Source organism: Macrobrachium nipponense, chromosome 3 (genome assembly GCF_015104395.2).
Source record: "Macrobrachium nipponense isolate FS-2020 chromosome 3, ASM1510439v2, whole genome shotgun sequence".
Lineage (NCBI taxonomy): Eukaryota > Metazoa > Arthropoda > Malacostraca > Decapoda > Palaemonidae > Macrobrachium > Macrobrachium nipponense.
The window spans coordinates 51,881,725-51,901,724 of NC_087202.1; the positions used below are offsets into that span (position 1 = coordinate 51,881,725).

The 20,000-nt window shown below is 37.1% G+C and overlaps 1 protein-coding gene across 6 annotated transcripts in view; it reads right to left on the reverse strand.

Annotated features, from left to right (window-relative positions):
* LOC135221774 (proton channel OtopLc-like) overlaps positions 1–20,000 on the reverse strand; it is a 294,159-nt gene that overhangs the window by 116,790 nt on the left and 157,369 nt on the right. The window contains exon 1 of one of the 6 annotated variants that reach the window (XM_064259594.1): positions 7,637–7,780. The exons of 4 other annotated variants lie outside the window; for them this stretch is intronic. In XM_064259594.1, the coding sequence (XP_064115664.1) occupies positions 7,637–7,716 (80 nt within the window). In that variant the 5' untranslated portion in view covers positions 7,717–7,780. Of the gene's footprint in view, positions 1–7,500; positions 7,781–20,000 lie in introns of those variants that run through there. One more of the 6 variants, XM_064259599.1, reaches the window with a different exon arrangement.

The window sequence follows — 20,000 nt, forward strand, 5'->3', positions numbered from 1 at the left end:
GGCAATGCTAACGAGTCTACCAGGAGGACATTTCGCATGCAGCTGGAGGAGATGTGTGGGATGGGGTAGCTGAGAGGGGACCGAAGTCCCTCCCATCTCCCAGTCTGAATACACATGCAACTTAGCCTCCATCAAATAACAACCTTCACCCTGCCACCCCCAAGACCCCACAGGCCTCTCTCACCCAATGAAAGGAACTAACGTAATTTTGAATTTATCTTCTTCACCAAAAGAACGTTCCAACTACGCACGACCAAATTCTACCTACAGTATGCTTAAGAGGCAGCTGAAACGGATAAAAACAATCAATAATTGAATAAACCTCAGTGAGAAAGAGTACGCGTTTCTTGAATTTCCCAGGGGGCACTTAACACTTACGGAGGTAACACCACCCCCAGAACGGAAACGGATGTATTAGGGAAGAGAATCTTTTCGGTCACTTACAGGATATGTTATTATGTGTGAGAGAGAGAGTGTGTGTGTCATCTAGCATGCGCCCAAAGTGCTGCAAAACGAGATAAATCCAGCAGGAATCTCCAAACGTCAGCTGTTACTGCTTTTGGTGTTTCATGACGCAATTCGACCGATAACCGTAGGGTGACACTACGAGATAAATATTGCAGTGCAATATTCTCGTTTTGTCGAAACTATTGAATGTCTGGGGAACGCGAATTGGTTGCTGAATAGTACTGAAACAACTTGGGAAACAGTTTTTTCGGTAATAGTTGTTTTGTTAGAATGTTATAAATAAAGACAGTACGCCTCTGTTTTCACCTTAACTGACATACAAGTATATCCAAAGCAGATATGATAGCCTACTTTTATGAAGGTTAGTGGAATACTGTAGATATCCGGGTGAAATAAAATAGATTGAAACTGGTCTGATGGTAAAAAGTGAATTAAATTTCCAGTTTGAATAAACTGAGAAAATCTTATTAACGTCAAACGAATAATGAAAGTGGATTCCATTCGCATTCAGTTAGCCCGCAGAACGGACACGCCTGTTTCCATTTGTCCAATTTCAGTTTCTGTTGTATAATCACGGGAGTATAAGGGCGACAGTGCATCAAAGTTACGACGCTCTTTACATAAGCAGGATGACCTCTTATTAATCATGCGATTGACGCGCACTGCAAAATAATACTCTAGCTCCGCCGCTTACGCAACTGCACCGCTGGAAGCAACAGTATACATTTCCATACGTTTTGGTTTTGCTGCGACTGCTGCAACGTTAATGGAATTCAACTGAACCGTGTCTGAATGATCATGACAAGAGTGTGTGAGCGCACGTAGGGGTATCGGTTTGGTCATGTGGACAAAAAAGGAGGTCGAAGTGTGTGAAAGGGGCGTGAGGGGAAGAAGAAAACTTGGACAGGTGTGATCAGATGAAGCGAAAGATTTTTTTGAAAGCAGTTTGTGACTGGTAAAACCAGTCTCACTCAGTGTTAACACAGCTTTGATATCTCATCCTAAAAATATCCTCAGTATTCATGACGACTGTGTGACAGTTCACTATGAATTTGTCTTAAATGTATTCACCAAAGTTAAATCCTCCAGATGATGATTTTAAGGTCTTAAAGTCTGAACTTTAATCAATAGTTTTTTGTGTGTATCAGAGAGCGCGTAAAAATTATTGGTTCTGTATGTCCAAATCCGTCCCCAATAAAGAGCTTTTTACTTTTCCGTTGCCAGGATCCAGAATCTAATTGATTTTGGAACTTCTCAGTCTTCTCGAGTCGGATACTTCTGAGAAGTCTGAATCGCCAGTGAAAAAAGATATAAATGATCTTACTTGCTTTTTATTACTAATATAGCATTTGTCCTTATCATGAAGAGAATTTAACTGAAAGTGAACTTTTTTAATATCCGGTATGACTTAAGCTGGTTTGGTGCTCCGTTAGTTGAAACTTAGAACATTTGATCTTCAAGGAAATTGTGTAGTCAGGTTGCATTCGGCGCATCTATCCGCTTTGAGTGTGTGCGCGCGTCTGCAATAAGTGATTTAATCTACCAGAGAAATCAGGTGTTCATTTTATTTTAAAATTCAGGTAATTCATTGTGTTTGACTGATGTATGAGGCAGTGTCATTTTTATTTAAAAATTCGGGTAATCAATGCTGTTTGACTGATCAAATGAAGTACCGTAAATCTCAAAATAAAACGATGTTTTCAGCGTGATGGATTGATTGATATCTTGAGTTGCTTTCCTTGCGATTTTCTGATGATCTCAACAAAATGCAATTATGTAGGCTGGTGCGGTTTTCATGAACATTCATATACGATTTAGTTAATTAAAGTTAGAATTCCATTAACGTGGTGGCGGTCGCAGCAAAAGCAAAACGTATGGAAATGTATGCTGTTGCTTCCAATGGCGCAGTTGCGTAAGCGGCGGAGCTGGAGTATTATTTTGCATTGTGCGTCAATCGCATGATTATTTCTCCTAGGAAATTTAGATATTGTATTTTCAGTAAACCGGTAACGCTTAGGATGAGTAGTGCTGTTAGTTTGTCTTACCTCCTAGCTTCGACCCATGGTTATATATACAGATTAGTATTACGATGACATACTTTCACAAACTCCATGAGGAGGTGTGGGGGAATACGCCATTTTGTGAGGAGACGAATGCCACGGGTGAAGAAATCCCTCGGCATTTTTTTTATACTTTCTGTCACCTTGTCTTTCCCGGCTTAATTTTTGGATTTTAAGAGGATTTGAGTCTCCGTTCGATTTTCCAGTATCCGAATATGGCAGCGTCGGTCGTAGAAAATTCAGTTTCTTTTTCTGTGTGGGAATGAAACGCCATGACTATCTACGATTACGTAATTCGTAATTCGTGTACCCAAGAAAGAATTAATCAGATGCAGCATGAATGTTTATCTCTTCATTCGAAAGATGTTTGTGTTTGTCGTTTCTTTGAACAATTTCTCGCAATATATTGACAGTAGAAACTTTATTTTAAACCATTTTCCTCGTGAGATTTAATTAAATCATAACAGAATTCATAGTTTTCAGGAGGGTCATTGATATTTTATTGTAGTCATGCACTGTATGTAATGGTAAGATAACATTGAATCTTGAAGTGCTTACCATTGGCAAAAAGTAGATTAAGGATATTTACGTCTGGATTTTTTTTTTATAGCGGTTATATGAGTCGTATACTTATAAGATGTCATCTCTTCTTACTACTTTGAGAAAGTCAGTCACCCAGTATAATTGTATCTGATTGAAGGACCACTCTAGGGATGGGTTGTATTAAAGTTTGACCTCTATTATGGCTAGAGATAAGCTAAGGCTTTTAGAGTTAATTAAACCTTACACCCATAATCTGACACAAAAACGTATCATGATTATACATACATGTATGTATAATCATAATATTATATTATAATTTACTATTTCACGCATACACGCATACACACGCACACACTCACACCTATATATATATATATATACATATATATAAGTCATATCACATTTCCGTGATTCATATACATATATCGAGCTACAATGTCCTTTAATATCTAATTCGCTCTACCTCGGAATTAATATATTTTCATATATGCTTAACCGAGGGGGAATTTTTTTCTTGATAATAGACTTGCCCGGACCAAGGCGCGAACTCATGGATCCTTTCAAATCCAGGAACGTCAGTGAAGCTTTACCTACTACACCACCGCGAGAGGCTAAAAGTTCATGTCGTCTCTCACCCTCATATACCTTTCGCGCGCAGGTAGTTAGTTGGTTTGGAGACAACATCAACCCACCTCGACTCCGGTAGTGTTTGTAGTGCTTTTGACAGCACGTAGCCAATCTATAAGTCATATCACATTTCCGTGATTCATATACATATATCGAGCTACAATGTCCTTTAATATCTAATTCGCTCTACCTCGGAATTAATATATTTTCATTTATGCTTAACCGAGGGGGAATTTTTTTCTTGATAATAGACTTGCCCGGACCAAGGCGCGAACTCATGGATCCTTTCAAATCCAGGAACGTCAGTGAAGCTTTACCTACTACACCCCCGCGAGAGGCTAAAAGTTCATGTCGTCTCTCTCACCTCCTATACCTTTTCGCGCGCAGGTAATTAGTTGTTTGGAGACAACATCAACCCACCTCGACTCCGGTAGTGTTTGTAGTGCTTTTGACAGCACGTAGCCAATCTATAAGTCATATCACATTTCCGTGATTCCCCCTCGGTTAAGCATATATGAAAATATATTAATTCCGAGGTAGAGCGAATTAGATATTAAAGGACATTGTAGCTCGATATATGTATATGAATCACGGAAATGTGATATGACTTATAGATTGGCTACGTGCTGTCAAAAGCACTACAACACTACCGGAGTCGAGGTGGTTGATGTTGTCTCCAACCAACTAATTACCTGCGAGCGAAAGGTATATGAGGGTGAGAGACGACATGAACTTTTAGCCTCTCGCGGTGGTTTTTAGTAGGTAAAGCTTCATCTGACGTTTCCTGGATTTGAAAGGATCCATGGTTCGCGCCTTGGTCCGGGCAAGTCCTATTATCAAGAAAAAAATTCCCCCTCGTTAAGCAATATATGAAAATTCTTTTAATTCCTAGGTATATCGAATTAGATAGTTAAAGGACATTGTAGCTCGAATATATGTTATGAATGATCCCGGGAATGTTGGATATGACCTTATAGATTGGCTTACGTTGCTTGTCAAAAGCCTCTACAAACCCTACCGGAGTCGAGGTGGGTTTGATGTTGTCTCCAAACCAACTAACTTAATTACCTGCGCGCGAAAGGTTATATGGGGAGGGTGAGAGACGGACATGGAACTTTTAGCCTCTCGCGGTGGGTGGTGTAGTAGGTAAATTCGTTCCACTGACGTTCCTTGATTTGTTGAAAGGATCCATGAGTTCTCGCCCTTGGTCCGGGCAAGTCATTATTTCAAGAAAAAAATTCCCCCTCGGTTAATCATATATGAAATAAAATAGATTCAATTCCGAGGGTTAGAAGCGAATTGGTATTATTAAAAGGACATTGTAAGCTCGATAATATTTGTATATGAATCACGAAATGTTGATTGACTTATAGATTTGGCTACGTGGCTGTGCAAAAGCCACTACAAACACTACCGGAGTCGAGTTGTTGGTTGATTTGTTTCTCCAAAACCAGCACTAACATTACCTGCACGCATCAAAAGCGAAAGGTATATGAGGGTGTGAGAACGACATGAACCTTTTAGCCTCAATCGCGGTGGTGTAGTAGGTTAAAGCTTGCTCACTGAACGTTCCTGGATTTGGAAAGGATCCTGATTGGTTCGCCCAGGCCTTGGTCCGGGCAAGTTCTATTATCAAGAAAAAAAAGATTCCCCCTCCGGTTAACGCATATTTAAAATGAAAATATTAATTCCGAGGGTAGAGCGAATTGATATTTAAATGCACATTGTAATCATACGAGATATATGTATAGTTGAATTCACGGAAATTGTGATATGGACCTTTATAAGATTTGGCTACGTGCTGTCAAAACAGCCACTACAAACACTACCGGAGTCGAGGTGGGTTGATGTTGTCTCCAAACCAACTTAATTGCCACCTGCGCGCAAAAGGTATAATGCAGGGTGATAGATGACATGAACTTTTAGCCTCTCGCGGTGGTGTAGTAGGTAAAGCTTCACTGACGTTCCTGGATTTGAAAGGATCCATGAGTTCGCGCCTTGGTCCGGGCAAGTCTATTATCAAGAAAAAAATTCCCCCTCGGTTAAGCATATATGAAAATATATTAATTCCGAGGTAGAGCAAATTAGATATTAAAGGACATTGTAGCTCGATATATGTATATGAATCACGGAAATGTGATATGACTTATAGATTGGCTACATGCTGTCAAAAGCACTACAAACACTACCGGAGTCGAGGTGGGTTGATGTTGTCTCCAAACCAACTAATTACCTGCGCGCGAAAGGTATATGAGGGTGAGAGACGACATGAACTTTTAGCCTCTCGCGGTGGTGTAGTAGGTAAAGCTTCACTGACGTTCCTGGATTTGAAAGGATCCATGAGTTCGCGCCTTGGTCCGGGCAAGTCTATTATCAAGAAAAAAATTCCCCCTCGGTTAAGCATATATGAAAATATATTAATTCCGAGGTAGAGCGAATTAGATATTAAAGGACATTGTAGCTCGATATATGTATATGAATCACGGGAAATGTGATATGACTTATAGATTGGGCTACGTGCTGTCAAAAGCACTACAAACACTACCGGAGTCGAGGTGGGTTGATGTTGTCTCCAAACCAACTAATTACCTGCGCGCGAAAGGTATATGAGGGTGAGAGACGACATGAACTTTTAGCCTCTCGCGGTGGTGTAGTAGGTAAAGCTTCACTGACGTTCCTGGATTTGAAAGGATCCATGAGTTCGCGCCTTGGTCCAGGCAAGTCTATTATCAGAAAAAAATTTCCCCTCGTTAAGCATATATGAAAATATATTAATTCCGAGGTAGAGCGAATTAGATATTAAAAGGACATTGTAGCTCGATATATGTATATGAATCACGGAAATGTGATATGCTTATAGATTGGCTACGTGCTGTCAAAAGCACTACAAACACTACCGGAGTCGAGTGGGTTTGATTTTGCGCGCGGAAGGTATATTGAGGGGTGAGAGACGACATGAACTTTTGGCCTCTCGCGGTGTGTAGTAGGTAAAGCTTCACTGACGTTTCTGGATTTGAAAAGGATCCATGATTCGCTTGCCTTGGGTCCGGGCAAGTCTATTATCAAGAAAAAAATTCCCCCTCGGTTAAGCATAGATGAAATATATTGAATTCCGAGGTAGAGCGAATTAGATATAAAAGGACATTGTAGCTCGATATATACATATATATATATATATATATATATATATATATATATATATATATATATATCGCTTATTTAATGAGGTCACGTGCATCTACTGGGATTTTTTAAGCATATGTATGTATGTATGTGTGTGGCGTACATACATACATGTCCGTATACATGCATATATCAGACATTTAATGGCACCGCAGTGAATATTATAATGGTTCTTTGAAGAAGCTGAACGGTAACATTACAAGCCATTAGTAAGAAAATGAACATGAACGAAGCTCTTATTGATTGATGATGAGAAAACTGATATTACCAATTTTGTGCAGAATAATACAACGTCTGATGTTACAAGACTACATCAATTATTATAACTTCATTTGACAAAATTAGCACTAACACCATGTTTTGAATATGGACACCAACTGTAAACTTTGGAGTGAAACGTATGCCTCTCTTTTGTGCACTTAAGTTTCTCAGTTCTAGAAGAATTATTAGAGATTTACTCGACGGTCGTGATCACGGTCATAAACACGAACTTTCTAAGTGCTGTAAATAACGTCGCTATAGCTTATCATAACCACACAAGAAAAATGATTAACATAAGATAACACTGTATTATCAAGAACACCAACACACCACGAAAACAAGAAAATTACGAACATACCACATTTAGGTTATCAGGAAGCGCTGTAGACTGGAACAACAAATGTACGTCAGCTACCATTGGCTGGGTGACTGGACTGTACTGTCATGTGACACTATCTCCAACCCTCACAGCTGTTATGTGAACACGAACTAACCTTATAATGATCGGCCATCTAAAACCATTTTGCGCGAACAGAGATCTCGGTCTCTCCCGCTGTATCTGTCTCCCTCTCATAGTCTTCAGCTTCTGGTGCAAGACTTAAAACTGGGAGCTGTCGATAGGCTACATGTATTTCTGAACTGAGCCAAATAAGGACTCCCTTCTCAGGCATTACGCGCATGTTAAATCTACCAAACCTCGGCAAGGCAGCGGACTCTCCCTTTTGCATAATGCACGCCGGGAATTTTCCGTCGATTTAAAAAGCCTCTGGAGGTGCGCGCGCCCGAAGGGGGTGAGACTGTGCAACATGATGTCAAAAAATTTGCAAGCCATAGCATAGTTAAGTTTAATCTCTGCCAGTCCCATAATGTGAAACAAGACATGGTTAGGGGAGTTTTCTATGGGATCACAGTCTGTTTTCTTCGATCCTCTCTAAAAAGCTAATTCATTATTAAAGAACGTTTTTCTCTGGTTTCTCTTAATAATATAAAAGTAAATTATCTAGTCATTGTAAAATAAAATAGATAAATGCCAAATTTTCTCACTGTTAGCTCTAACTTACCTCGTCAAGACACTGAGTGAGCTAGGGGAAGAAGTAAGGAAAACATTGGAAATTATCCACGATGAGGGGGAGCTGGGTAAGGAATCGGCCCGAGAGGGGTCACGCAAATTACACCATCCACCGAAAAAGCACAGATATACGAGAGTCCCTGTATTGTATCCTGAAGATTGTGTCTGTACCTGGCAGCGCCAAGGCATGCGGGGATTGGGAACCGGGGAAGGGGAAGGGAGCGTTAGGCCTTCACTAGAATACAAAGAACAATCTTGTGAGCAATACACTCCTGTCGTCGTTAGAATTAAAAGTAGATAGAATTAAAAGTTTAAGTAATAACTTTAGGGAGGTAGAGAGAGTGTGTGTTTTCAGAAAGTAGTTAGGGCAACTTGAACTGCAGTTGTTGGGTTTTTGTCTGTGTTTTTTGAGTTACTTTGGAGTGGCGAAGGGACGAGCACTATATTCATTGGGAGATGAGCCGCAAGGCCTTGGGTAGACCTCACGATGGAACAGAGAGAAAGGATGTGGAAGGACAAGGACAAGGGCAACAGATATTAAGGAAGTGGTCGAATTCTATAGCTTCTGCTTACTATAAGGGAATGACATCGAGAATGACCACGAACCTATAGAAATGGTTGTATTCAGCTCCCAAAATGGAATAATCAGCGGTATGCTAAAGGACGTTGTAACCTTTGTTTTGGGGAATCAGAATGAATCTATTCTTCTCAGTTATTTTGTGCAAGGTATGCATGCACATATTAGTTTCCCGCTCAGTGATGTTTATAGCTATGAGTCAAAGAAATTAATGTCTCTAATCTTAAGTTTTAATTACAGCTAACAATAACACTTTCATGCAGAAATCTGCCAACACCGCTGCTACCCAAGGTTTATCACTCACACCATAATAAATACCACCGTTGATGATGATAATTAGTCATACAAAGTTCATGATAATCACAGGAAACACCATATAGATTTAAAAAGGCGCTTCTTTTGTTGTACACCAAATCTATCCTTTTTTCTATATTAACTTTGCCAGGTGCATTTTGTTATTTTTTTTCTGAGTCTCTACATCAGGATGTTTCAACCTAGAGTATTCAGAAGGATTAACTTGAGGGTGGGAGAGCGGAGTTACTTGGATTGCTGATTTATCTCGGTCCTTTATTCATTACGTTTGTAATCCGAGATAATTTATGAAAAACGTTTTGGTACTAACATGGATTTTCTAGGTAAAAACATCCATAGTTCTCGAGGTGCACTTATGAGCAAAGTTCTCAGTGATATTAATCATTCGTTTCCTTGAACTTCGCTTGGTAATACCTGGCTTACATACATCTGGAAGATGTGTTTGATTTATGGTTCGGTTGTAGGGAATATAAAGGAGGCCAATGGGAGGAGGGGTATGCGGAAGGAGTTCGTTCAGGATGAGCTTCTAAAGCATTAAGTCGAGAGGAACATGGGAAAGAAAAGCGCCAAATATTATGTCAGAGAGAATGAAAACAAAACCCACATTTTATTCCAGAATTTAGAAAAAATGAATTGTTAAAACACCATGATATTAGTCACACAGATTGTAATATGTGTGCATTTCTGATTGCGTTGGGGAATGTATATATTGTAAATTGCGACGGGGCCTTCCGGAAAGTCTCCCATCTATCTATTTATAATTACGTGGACACTTACCTGAAAAGGGATAATGATCATGTTAGAGCCTTAAGTTACAAAGTTATTGGTAAAATTACTAAGATTGATAACGTAAATGATCTCTTACGCCTACCATAAACATCCCGGTTTTAATCTTTTAATGATTTTAAAACAATTTTGATCCCTCGTGAAACACCACAATTTATGGGAACAGGCTTATGACAGCACTGCATCTGCCGAATTTCAGGCAAACTAATGTATGATAAACTCAGGCTGTTATTTATTCAACATACAGTTTCAGTTGTTACTCAAGGGTTATTTATATATATGTATATATGTGTGTATTTGTATATATATACGTATTATGCATAAATACATACATATGTATCTCTCTCTGTATATATATATATATATATATATATATATATATATATATTATATATATATATATATATAGATATATATATTATATATATATATAATATATTAAATCGAAGTTGCTCCAAGCTATTTCTATGGTTTGCCTTAATTTCTTTGTTAGGAGATTTCTAGCCCCTGCGGTGACTCACGATTGCCTGTTGACTACCAGGAGCTTAATTCTTTGTTTAGGTTAACAGCAGCACAGCTAGGTGTTGGGGAAATTGCCCAGATCGTTTCGTCTTCCCCAAAGAATCTACCCAGTGCAGTGGCCCCCTTGAAGTCGAGTTGAGTGCCATGACCTTGAGAGAGGCAGAGAGAGGAGTATCCGAAGCTTGGAGAAAGAGGGTGGGGGAGGCCAAGGGGTTAGAAAGTCACTTCATTGAATTACAGTCCGGATCGTCAGAGTCCCGTGACTAAACTTTCAAGGGTATTAGACGACGAATGAAGATTGCAATCAGACACTTAAGTGGCGAAAACTGGTCCCTGTTGCATAGCGAACATATAAGGAGATTATATGAATAAATACAAATTTAAAGAATCGATTTGCAGAACTCGCCAGCCTATTTTCCTTCGAAGAAGACTCTAAAGACTTATCATATACTGGAAGAAGCAGTTATTGGCTCCAATATAGGTTCCCGCTGTCCAATCCTGTGATGAGCTTCGTTTCCTTCATCTCGTTTTAAAACAAATGCATTTAAGATGCCTGCTGTTGTTTGAGTGTAGGCGTTTCCATTTTTGTAGTTTTATTATAGAAGGTATGCAGAATCTATTCTGTGGGATGTTCGCCTTATTATTATTATTATTATTATCTGTGAAGAAGTAATCAACAAATGAGTTCGGGTTATTGTTCAGTCAGACAGACAGACGAGTTATTGTTCAGTCAGACAGACAGACAGACAGACAGACAGACAGATCAGTCTATGCGTAAGAACGTCCTTGAATTCTGCAGCAAGCAACCGCACGCAAAATCATTTATCTCGTCCGGAAACATCTTCAAAGGTTCAAACAGGAGGTTTTATGACCGGGAGAAGGAGAACAAGCACACGCCAACATCCTGTTCGGCCACGTGAATTTGGATCAGGCCCAAAGCACTGCTGTCTCCTCTGGTTTTATTTTTTTTTTATTTTTTATATTTTTTTACTCGAGAGGTATAGATAGTTCTTACAGTTCTTTATTAATGCAACATCGTGGAACAGTATTGTTATAGTTTTTGCCGTTGATGTTATCATTATCATTATTCCAATGAAATTATTATTATTATTATTATTACTATTATTATTTTTATTATTATTATTATTATTATTGTTTATTGTTATTATTATTATTATTATTATTAATTATTATTATTATTATTATTATTATTATTATTATTAGGTTGTTGAAATTGCGTTTGCAGACAGCCAGCGGAAAGGCTATAAACTTGCCTATTACTTTTCCTTTGAATTCGGTGCCTAAACGAGAAAGAAGAAAATTTCAGACAGCAGGTAAGGCAACATGATGCTATATAATTAATTAGAAAAATAAGTACTAGATGAATTCCCATTCCATTTCCGTTCCATCATGTTCACACCTTTGTTATCGCGTCTTCGTCTGCTCCTTATTTGTTCAGTTTTATCCAGACTCTATAAGAATTTCAGGTGTTGTGCTTGCGTAAATTATTTATTTTTATATGGATTTTTTATGAACGTTGGTGTTTTATAGCTTAAGGTTTACTTTTTCGTCATAACGGATGGTTGATTTTTGTGGTGGAAGTATATGTATATAAGTAACCCCCCAACACACACAAATACACACACACATATATATCACAATAATTAACCTACAACTGTCATTAAATATCCAGTGTTCTCTATTTCGGGAATATTACTGTAAGGTAATTATAATTGATAACCAATTCGGTATATATATATATATATATATATATATATATATATATATATATATATATATATGTATACGCATATACGAACTCTGTATATATATACATGCACGCACTAAAAAGCGGTTTATTCTCATGTTTATTTTTTCAAAGTATAATAACAGTAGTCTGTTTGTAACTAACTACCGGATTGGCTTGCTGTCATCCAGCCCGGGTCTGATCTCTCCCAGCACTGGCCCCAAAATAATAAGTTTGGTGCAAAATGTTGGTATCTTGTTCCGACCATCGAGTCATCTCTCATATTATCTTCAAAATGTTACCACACACTCACACATATGTATGTATGTGTGTATATACGCATATGTATGTAAATATTATAATGTACATAACGTGTGTGGTAGCGTTTTGACGATGATATGAGGGAGGACCCGATCGTCGGAACAGGATACCTCCATTTGAAATTATTGTTTGGGGCCAGATAGTACAGAGAGATCAGACCCAGGCTACACGAAAGCAAACCAAAACGGGGGTTAGTTACCAACAGTGTACTGTTATACTTTGAAAAAATAAAAAATATGACTTCAAATTGCGTTTTTAGTGTGTGCAAATATATATATATATATATATATATATATATATTATATAATATATATATATATATTTTATATATATATATTATATATTAAATTTTATAGTATATATATATATATATATATATATATTATATATACTATATATATATATATATCATATATATATATTATATATAGATATAATATATATATTTATATATATATATATATATATATATATATATATATATATATATATATATATATATATTATACTATATATATATATACACGTATATATATGTGTGTGTGTGTGTTTGTGTGTGTTAGTTATCCGAACAAGTAAAAATGTAGCCACAGTAAAAGAACGTTTCTCCCGATGCGGCCACAAGTGAATCTTTTTCCATCCAAGCTTGGCGTGCTTGCCATTTTTACGAGCGCACAAACGTAGCTTTTTTTTTAAGCTTCTTGCCGTCTCTAAAGCACCAAAGGAGGTATCCTAATGGAGCTTTGGATCATTCTTGTAATTGCACAGATAGTGGTAGCTACCATAAGTCATTATACAGAAGCGTAAAACGTGAAGGAAAAAAGGTAATTGAAAACCTTATGTGGCATTCATTCCTTACATTTTTTTTTTTTTTTTGAAGGCTCACGTTTCGACAACACCTCACGTTGCCCGCCGCGTGGGTGGAATTAAAAAAAAAAAAGCCGAGGAAGAGACTTTTATAATGGTTTCTCACAGAAGAGAAAACAAGGTACTGGTTGGATACAGTCAGGAATAATAGTCACAGAGCAGCTCGAAACCGGATGAGAAGTACCATTTCGTGGAGGTTCTTATTGCTAGAACCGAAAAGTCGAGTTCGATATCAGGCAGAAGAATAGCGACAGAGATTTGGGAATTCGCGAAAAGAAGGTTGAAAAAAGCTGTGAGGAACGAACAGAAAGAGGAATTACAATACAGAATAAAAACGTAGGAATAAGGATAGAGAATCTGAAGGACATCAAAGATAAGTAGTCACCTAGTAAGATTGGAGCATAAAAGTCAGTAATGAGGGCATGAAGATACTACAACGTATGGTAAAAAAAAAAAAAAAAAACATGCTGTCTGTTAACAATGAACTTTTAGTCCACTTCGAGTTTCGCGCACACACATTATACGTTCTACCGTATGCTTTTTTCCATCAGTGTTCACCTTCTTCTGTATGTGTGTATGAGGAAGTTCGTGCGTAAGTGCATGTTACCGTTGAAACTTGCCATAGCAACTACTATTTGTCAGTTCTTTTGCTTTTCAGAATGAAAGTAGATATTTTATGATGTGAATAAGCATCGTGATTACGATTTGCACATTGCTAATAATTCTCGCCTATTTCATTATGTAACCATTTATTTCTTTATTTGCCCTCAAAGAACTTTAGTTGTGAAAAAAAAAATGAACAGAACGAGCGAAACGGAGAGAATTATGCAATGAAAAACTAGAGTAGCAAAGAAACAAAATGTACACAAATAACGGTGAAGTAGTGAAGGATGCAATTGCCCCTTGGTGACACAACGCCGTTTCTGGTCAGCCAGGTCCATTTCTCAACATTGCAAACGTACGCAAGCACTGACACACACACACAGCACACACGTGCAAGCACCACACAGACACGCTCGCAAACGCTCACACGAATTCTAGGCTAGCACCGGTTTTTTTTTTCACGGATTAGTTTTATATGTTTTACTTGTTGAAGATCTTTCATTCCTTTTTACTTTCCTGAGCGGGCAGTATGCATTAATTAGGAATCAAGTTTTAAGTAGTGGTAAAGTGGAGAAATGATCGATACGGCAAAGAAGAATAAACATTATGATAATTATTAACATGATTATCTCGCGTTCTTGTATCATAAAAGGTGAATGTAAATTTCAAGTAATGTTCTTGTTTATGATCTTCTTGAAATTTGATTTGGTAGCTCGCCACTCAGGTGCCCTTTTAACATTAAGTAAAGGTTTTTCTTGTTTAGCTACATTCCTTTACGTAGGCGACTCTGATCTATAATTTTCAGCCGTATCACGTGCTTTGACAAATTTAACTTTCCCGGTATATATTTGCACACATACTCGTATACTGCGTGTGTGTATATATAATAATATATATATCTCTATCTATATTATATATATATATAGATATATATATATATATATATTTATTATATATATATTTATTAATTATCGTGTGTGTATGTATTAGTGAGTGGGTAGGTTATATTTCAATGGCATGGAGTAAACGCAGGAGTTGAAATGTGATTTTGGGTATATAAGAATGTAGCTTAAATAGATATAATTATGTCTGTGAGTTCCAAATACTCAATTGTTTGACGTTTCTGTCCTATTCATCTTGTGAATCCCTCGCAGGAGCCGTTTGTTTGATGGATGCCCGAAGGTATAAGGTTGTTACCTTTCATAAAAATCTCTCTCTCTCTCTCTCTCTCTCTCTCTGTTGCACGCAGTTATCGTTAAGGATTCTTCATGAATTTGGCCAATTAAGTCACATTTGCGTAGATGAATGGTATCCAGGTAGGATATAAGCTTAGAGTTGATGGAAAATACGGCAGAGAGGTATTTTTGTTATATGTATAGTATATGTTGCAAATTAGTCCGATCAATTTGATTGTAACAAATAGTAGCCATTTCAGACGTATCGCAATCATCATGATTATCATTCATACTTTATATCTTCGTTTTCATATTACAGATTTTATCTCCGACCGTGGAGGCTTTGCCATTATCCTGAAATACTCGTTTCTGCAATATGTAAAACCTTCGTCTTTTTTCTTTATCCTGCATCTGCCTGAAAAAACTCAGTTTTCTTATGGCGTCCTTGGATGTTACCTGAGGTGTTTTTGCTCCTTGGTCGGACTGACAAACAAACCCTCTTGAGGTCTTGAATGACAAACAAACCCACCTTAGCTCTTGAATGATTAAGTGATGATCTCTGGACAAGGATGATGTTCATCCGATACTCATGATCCCATAAAATACTGATGGAAACAATCATCTGATTTAATCAGCGAGTTGGTGGAATATTTTTAATTTCTATTCCATTCGTAAACTGTCCATTATGACGCTCTTCGACACGGAGTAATATTGGTTTTTTCTCTGACAATCAGAATTCAAACTTTCTTCCCATCCTCCTCCTCCTCCTCCTCCTCCTCCTCCTTGTTCTTATTAGACTATTTAGTGAACTGTAAAAGCAGAACTTTTCAATGTTACTTAGCTTATTGTGATTTTATTTTTTAGGCTTGTATGGATACGCGAGTAAATGTATTTATTGTGTACATGTGTTCTAGTGTGAGCGTGTGCCTTTGTACAGTTTTTAGTTTAATTATCACTCATTTTTCATTACACCGAATAAACAATTCGGTTCCAGAGCTTTGCCTCCTCCTCCTCCTCCTCCTCCTCCTCCTCCTCCTCCTCCTCCTCCTCCTCCTCCTCCTCCTCCTCCTCCTCCTCGCCTTATTTTTATATCTTAATGAGCAGACAGTTTGCGTTACTAAATACTAAAATTATTAAAATAATTGAATAGTTTTATATTCATAAATATACATATATATATATATATATAATATATATATATAAGTCATATCACATTTCCGTGATTCATATACATATATCGAGCTACAATGACCTTTAATATCTAATTCGCTCTACCTCGGAATTAATATATTTTCATATATGCTTAACCGAAGGGGAATTTTTTCTCGATAATAGACTTGCCTGGACCAGGGCGCGAACCTATGATCCTTACAAATCCAGGAACGTCAGTGAAGCTTACCTCTCTCGCGGTGGTGTAGTAGGATAAAGCTTCACTGACGTTCCTGGATTTGTAAGGATCATAGGTTCGCGCCCTGGTCCAGGCAAGTCTATTATCGAGAAAAAATTCCCCTTCGGTTAAGCATATATGAAAATATATTAATTCCGAGGTAGAGCGAATTAGATATTAAAGGACATTGTAGCTCGATATATATATATATTATAATATATATATATATATATATATATATATATATATATACTATAGCTCTAGTTTACGTGCAGTTTTGACGCAAATATTGTATCCTAAGGAATAGGTATATTTTTTTCTTTTTTATAGACATACGGTTTTCGTGCTGACGAGGAAGCAAAACCAATCACATGAATATCTATTAATTTGCTTCCGCAAAAAGTATACATACGATGAAGGATTTTTGGGTGAAATTTCTTAACAGGTTTCAACATTCAAAGGACGCCACTGATTACCCCAATGCTTTTGAACTTATCGAGGGTCATGCGGTCTGCACCTGTTGTTAAGGACCAGACATGAGGCTTTGGAGCTGTGTTTTTTGCCTCTGAGTTATGAAGAGCTACAAAAAAGGAGTTAGCTTCAGCGAAGTGGTCTTGTTCTGACTCCAGACATTAAGAATCCTTTGTATATCATCATTATGAATAAAACAGGTTTACAAGGCCAATTATCTCTGTGCTGAAGTCCATGGTAATAAGAATGGAGAATTAAAATTTGGTTGACATTACTTATTTAACTAACAGTAAGCATCGGCCGTGTCTGTATACTTCAGCGGAGTTCTCTTTGAGTCTTACTCCAGGCAATTCTCTACCTTGGGTCCCGCCTCATGTCAACCCATGTGGACGTCTGGTTTAATGTCGGTTTGGGCACGTGACCCCAGAGTCATTAATTTCCTTGCCTAAGGGGATTCTTCGTCTTTCGGTCAGTTTTATGAGTTGAGGGCAGTTAACACCTGTTCTTATGAAGAAATGAGATATGAGATTGTTGCTTTGGGCATTGTTCGTGCACTCGGTAACATACTGAGTGCAAAGTGAGAAGAGCGATTGGCTCCTGCTGAGTTTCAAGTTAATCGATACCTTCAGAAATAGTAGATTTTGGAAGTTCGATCAACGAAGTTTCAGGATTTAACAACCAGCTTTCTTCCAAACCTTTCCATAAATAATAGTGTTGAGCAGTGGCTGCTGAAGAAGCGTTTTTCATAAAGGCTCTTTTTCTGGGTTTTTCCTATGTACTGTACAGGCACTCTAGGAGGGTTGAGGCATTAATTTTTCCTTTGATTAGCAGCTCTAGGTCTGGTTTTACTACCACACCTTAAACATCATCTCTCTCTCTCTCTCTCTCTCTCTCTCTCTCTCTCTCTCTCTCTCTTAAAAATATATATATATATATTTTTTTTTTTTTTTTTTTTTTTTTTTTTTTTTAAATCTAGGCACCGTGTAAGCCTGCTGAAGAGTGTAAATCCTGAAACTTACATAGAATTACACTTGCGCACACATATATCGTTATACAACTAATATGCATACAAATGTGTGTATGTGTGTGTGCGTGCGTGCGCGCGTAGTCATGTAAATAATTGCAGGTTTGTTGGTACCCCTAAACTGTCAACTTCCCTCTCCCTTTGCCATCAACTTTTAAGACCTGAATTGGCCAAAACCCCTTTCTCTGGAATATTTTCAAGGCTAAACAATGGTTGGCATCTGTAGGGTTTATAATTATCATTAAGATTTGTTCATTTATAGCCTGTCATTTTTTTATTGAAATATTTATTTATTTATTGCCCTTCAAAACAGGAAAATTGACTGTAAGATATGCGTTCTGTTTAAATGCTAAATTGTAAATTTTATTGCTCAGTATTAGTGAAAATATGAATAGTTTGTAATGTAGTTGTTTTTGTTATCTGTAAAGCCATGAGGAAGCTTAACTTCATTTAAAGCCTTATCGATTACATTAGTTTTGCATTTTTCAGCGTATTGTAAACCGATTGGTGTTACGAGGATAGTTTCATACCTAAATAAATTTGCAATTCTCTACCTATTCTTCAAGAGAATCAAGTATTTTTTAGTACAAAACTGTTTTTAGTCACAAGTACAGCATACATTCGTTTTGTGTGCGCGCATGAGTCTGCCTGTACGTGTGTCAAGTGACTTGGATATACAGAGAGAATTTCTATTCCAAGTTTGAAGAAACTGTCAATAACAAAATAAGATCCAGTTTCTGGACATATCAGCTGCGTCCGGCACAGATAATCACCATTTCAGGTGCACCTGCCCAGATACTGATTAAGATTCTTGGTAATAGAGACCTCCGGGCGAGAGTTGTGGTGAGCTTCGACAGGTTAAATACCTGTTAGTGCTCCAATGCTTTCAAATTATAGGGTTCACTTTCACTTGTGGTATTGGTTTTAGGGTAGACAGGCTTTGTTGATACGTCTGGGACATAATGGCATCACATACGATTTGTTTTTCTACTTGAGACCCAATGACATTTATCTTATGTTGATTTTACTCAAGGAACTTGGTGGTATCTAACCTATTTGTACGTGAAGATATAATGGCAGCCAGCTCATTAATAGTGTGTCTGTGTTTTATGGCTGAGGTCTAATGCCATCTAACATTTTTATTTTATATCTAAGGTCTGTCTTGTTTTTATTTTTGCGTCACAGGCATGAGGACACTTGTCTCAATGGGTTCATGTTTTGTATTTAAAGAACTGCTTTGAAGTTGGTTGTAAGTATGAGACTTGATGACATTAATTAAACAATTTAGGTCCTTTTTTTTACGTCGGCTGTATAGAGGCAAGTAACTTGTTTGTTATTATAATATATAAATTTTTTAACTTTTCTGTAGCCTAATGGCACCTAACTAGTTTCTCTTATAAATGTAGTTTTATGTCTGAAGCATAATGATATGAAACACTATTATTTTCGAGGCTTAGAGGAGGTTGCCTTTTATATTGTTCTCACTCATCTGTTAGTTTAACGTATGATATAACTAAGATTTCTCCACACCATTTCATTTTAATTTTTGGGTTCAGTATTTGCTGTTATTGTTTTTTTATTTTTTTTATTTATTTATTTTTTTTTGCAGATTGACAGAATTTTCTTACTTCTGTCTGAGATGTAATAGCTTCGAACTCGGGACTAATGAAATATTACCATCTTATTTCTTTAACACTATAACATAGTGATATCATGATTCTTTTATATAATTAACTTCTAAATGCTAACGGTGCATAGGTCCGTCATCTGAAATTCATATATTTTACTTTTACTTTCTATGTAGCATCTTCTTATATATATAGACTGAAAAAAACTTATATTAGATCATTAAACGAAACGTAAAGGTGCTCGGCAAGAACAAGTCGAGGGAGCCTCTACTCGACTTCTACTTTTGTCAAAAAAAGATTGCAATTCTGAAAACAAGAAGGCGCTCGCAAATGCAGATACACAGACATTATTATATATATATATATATA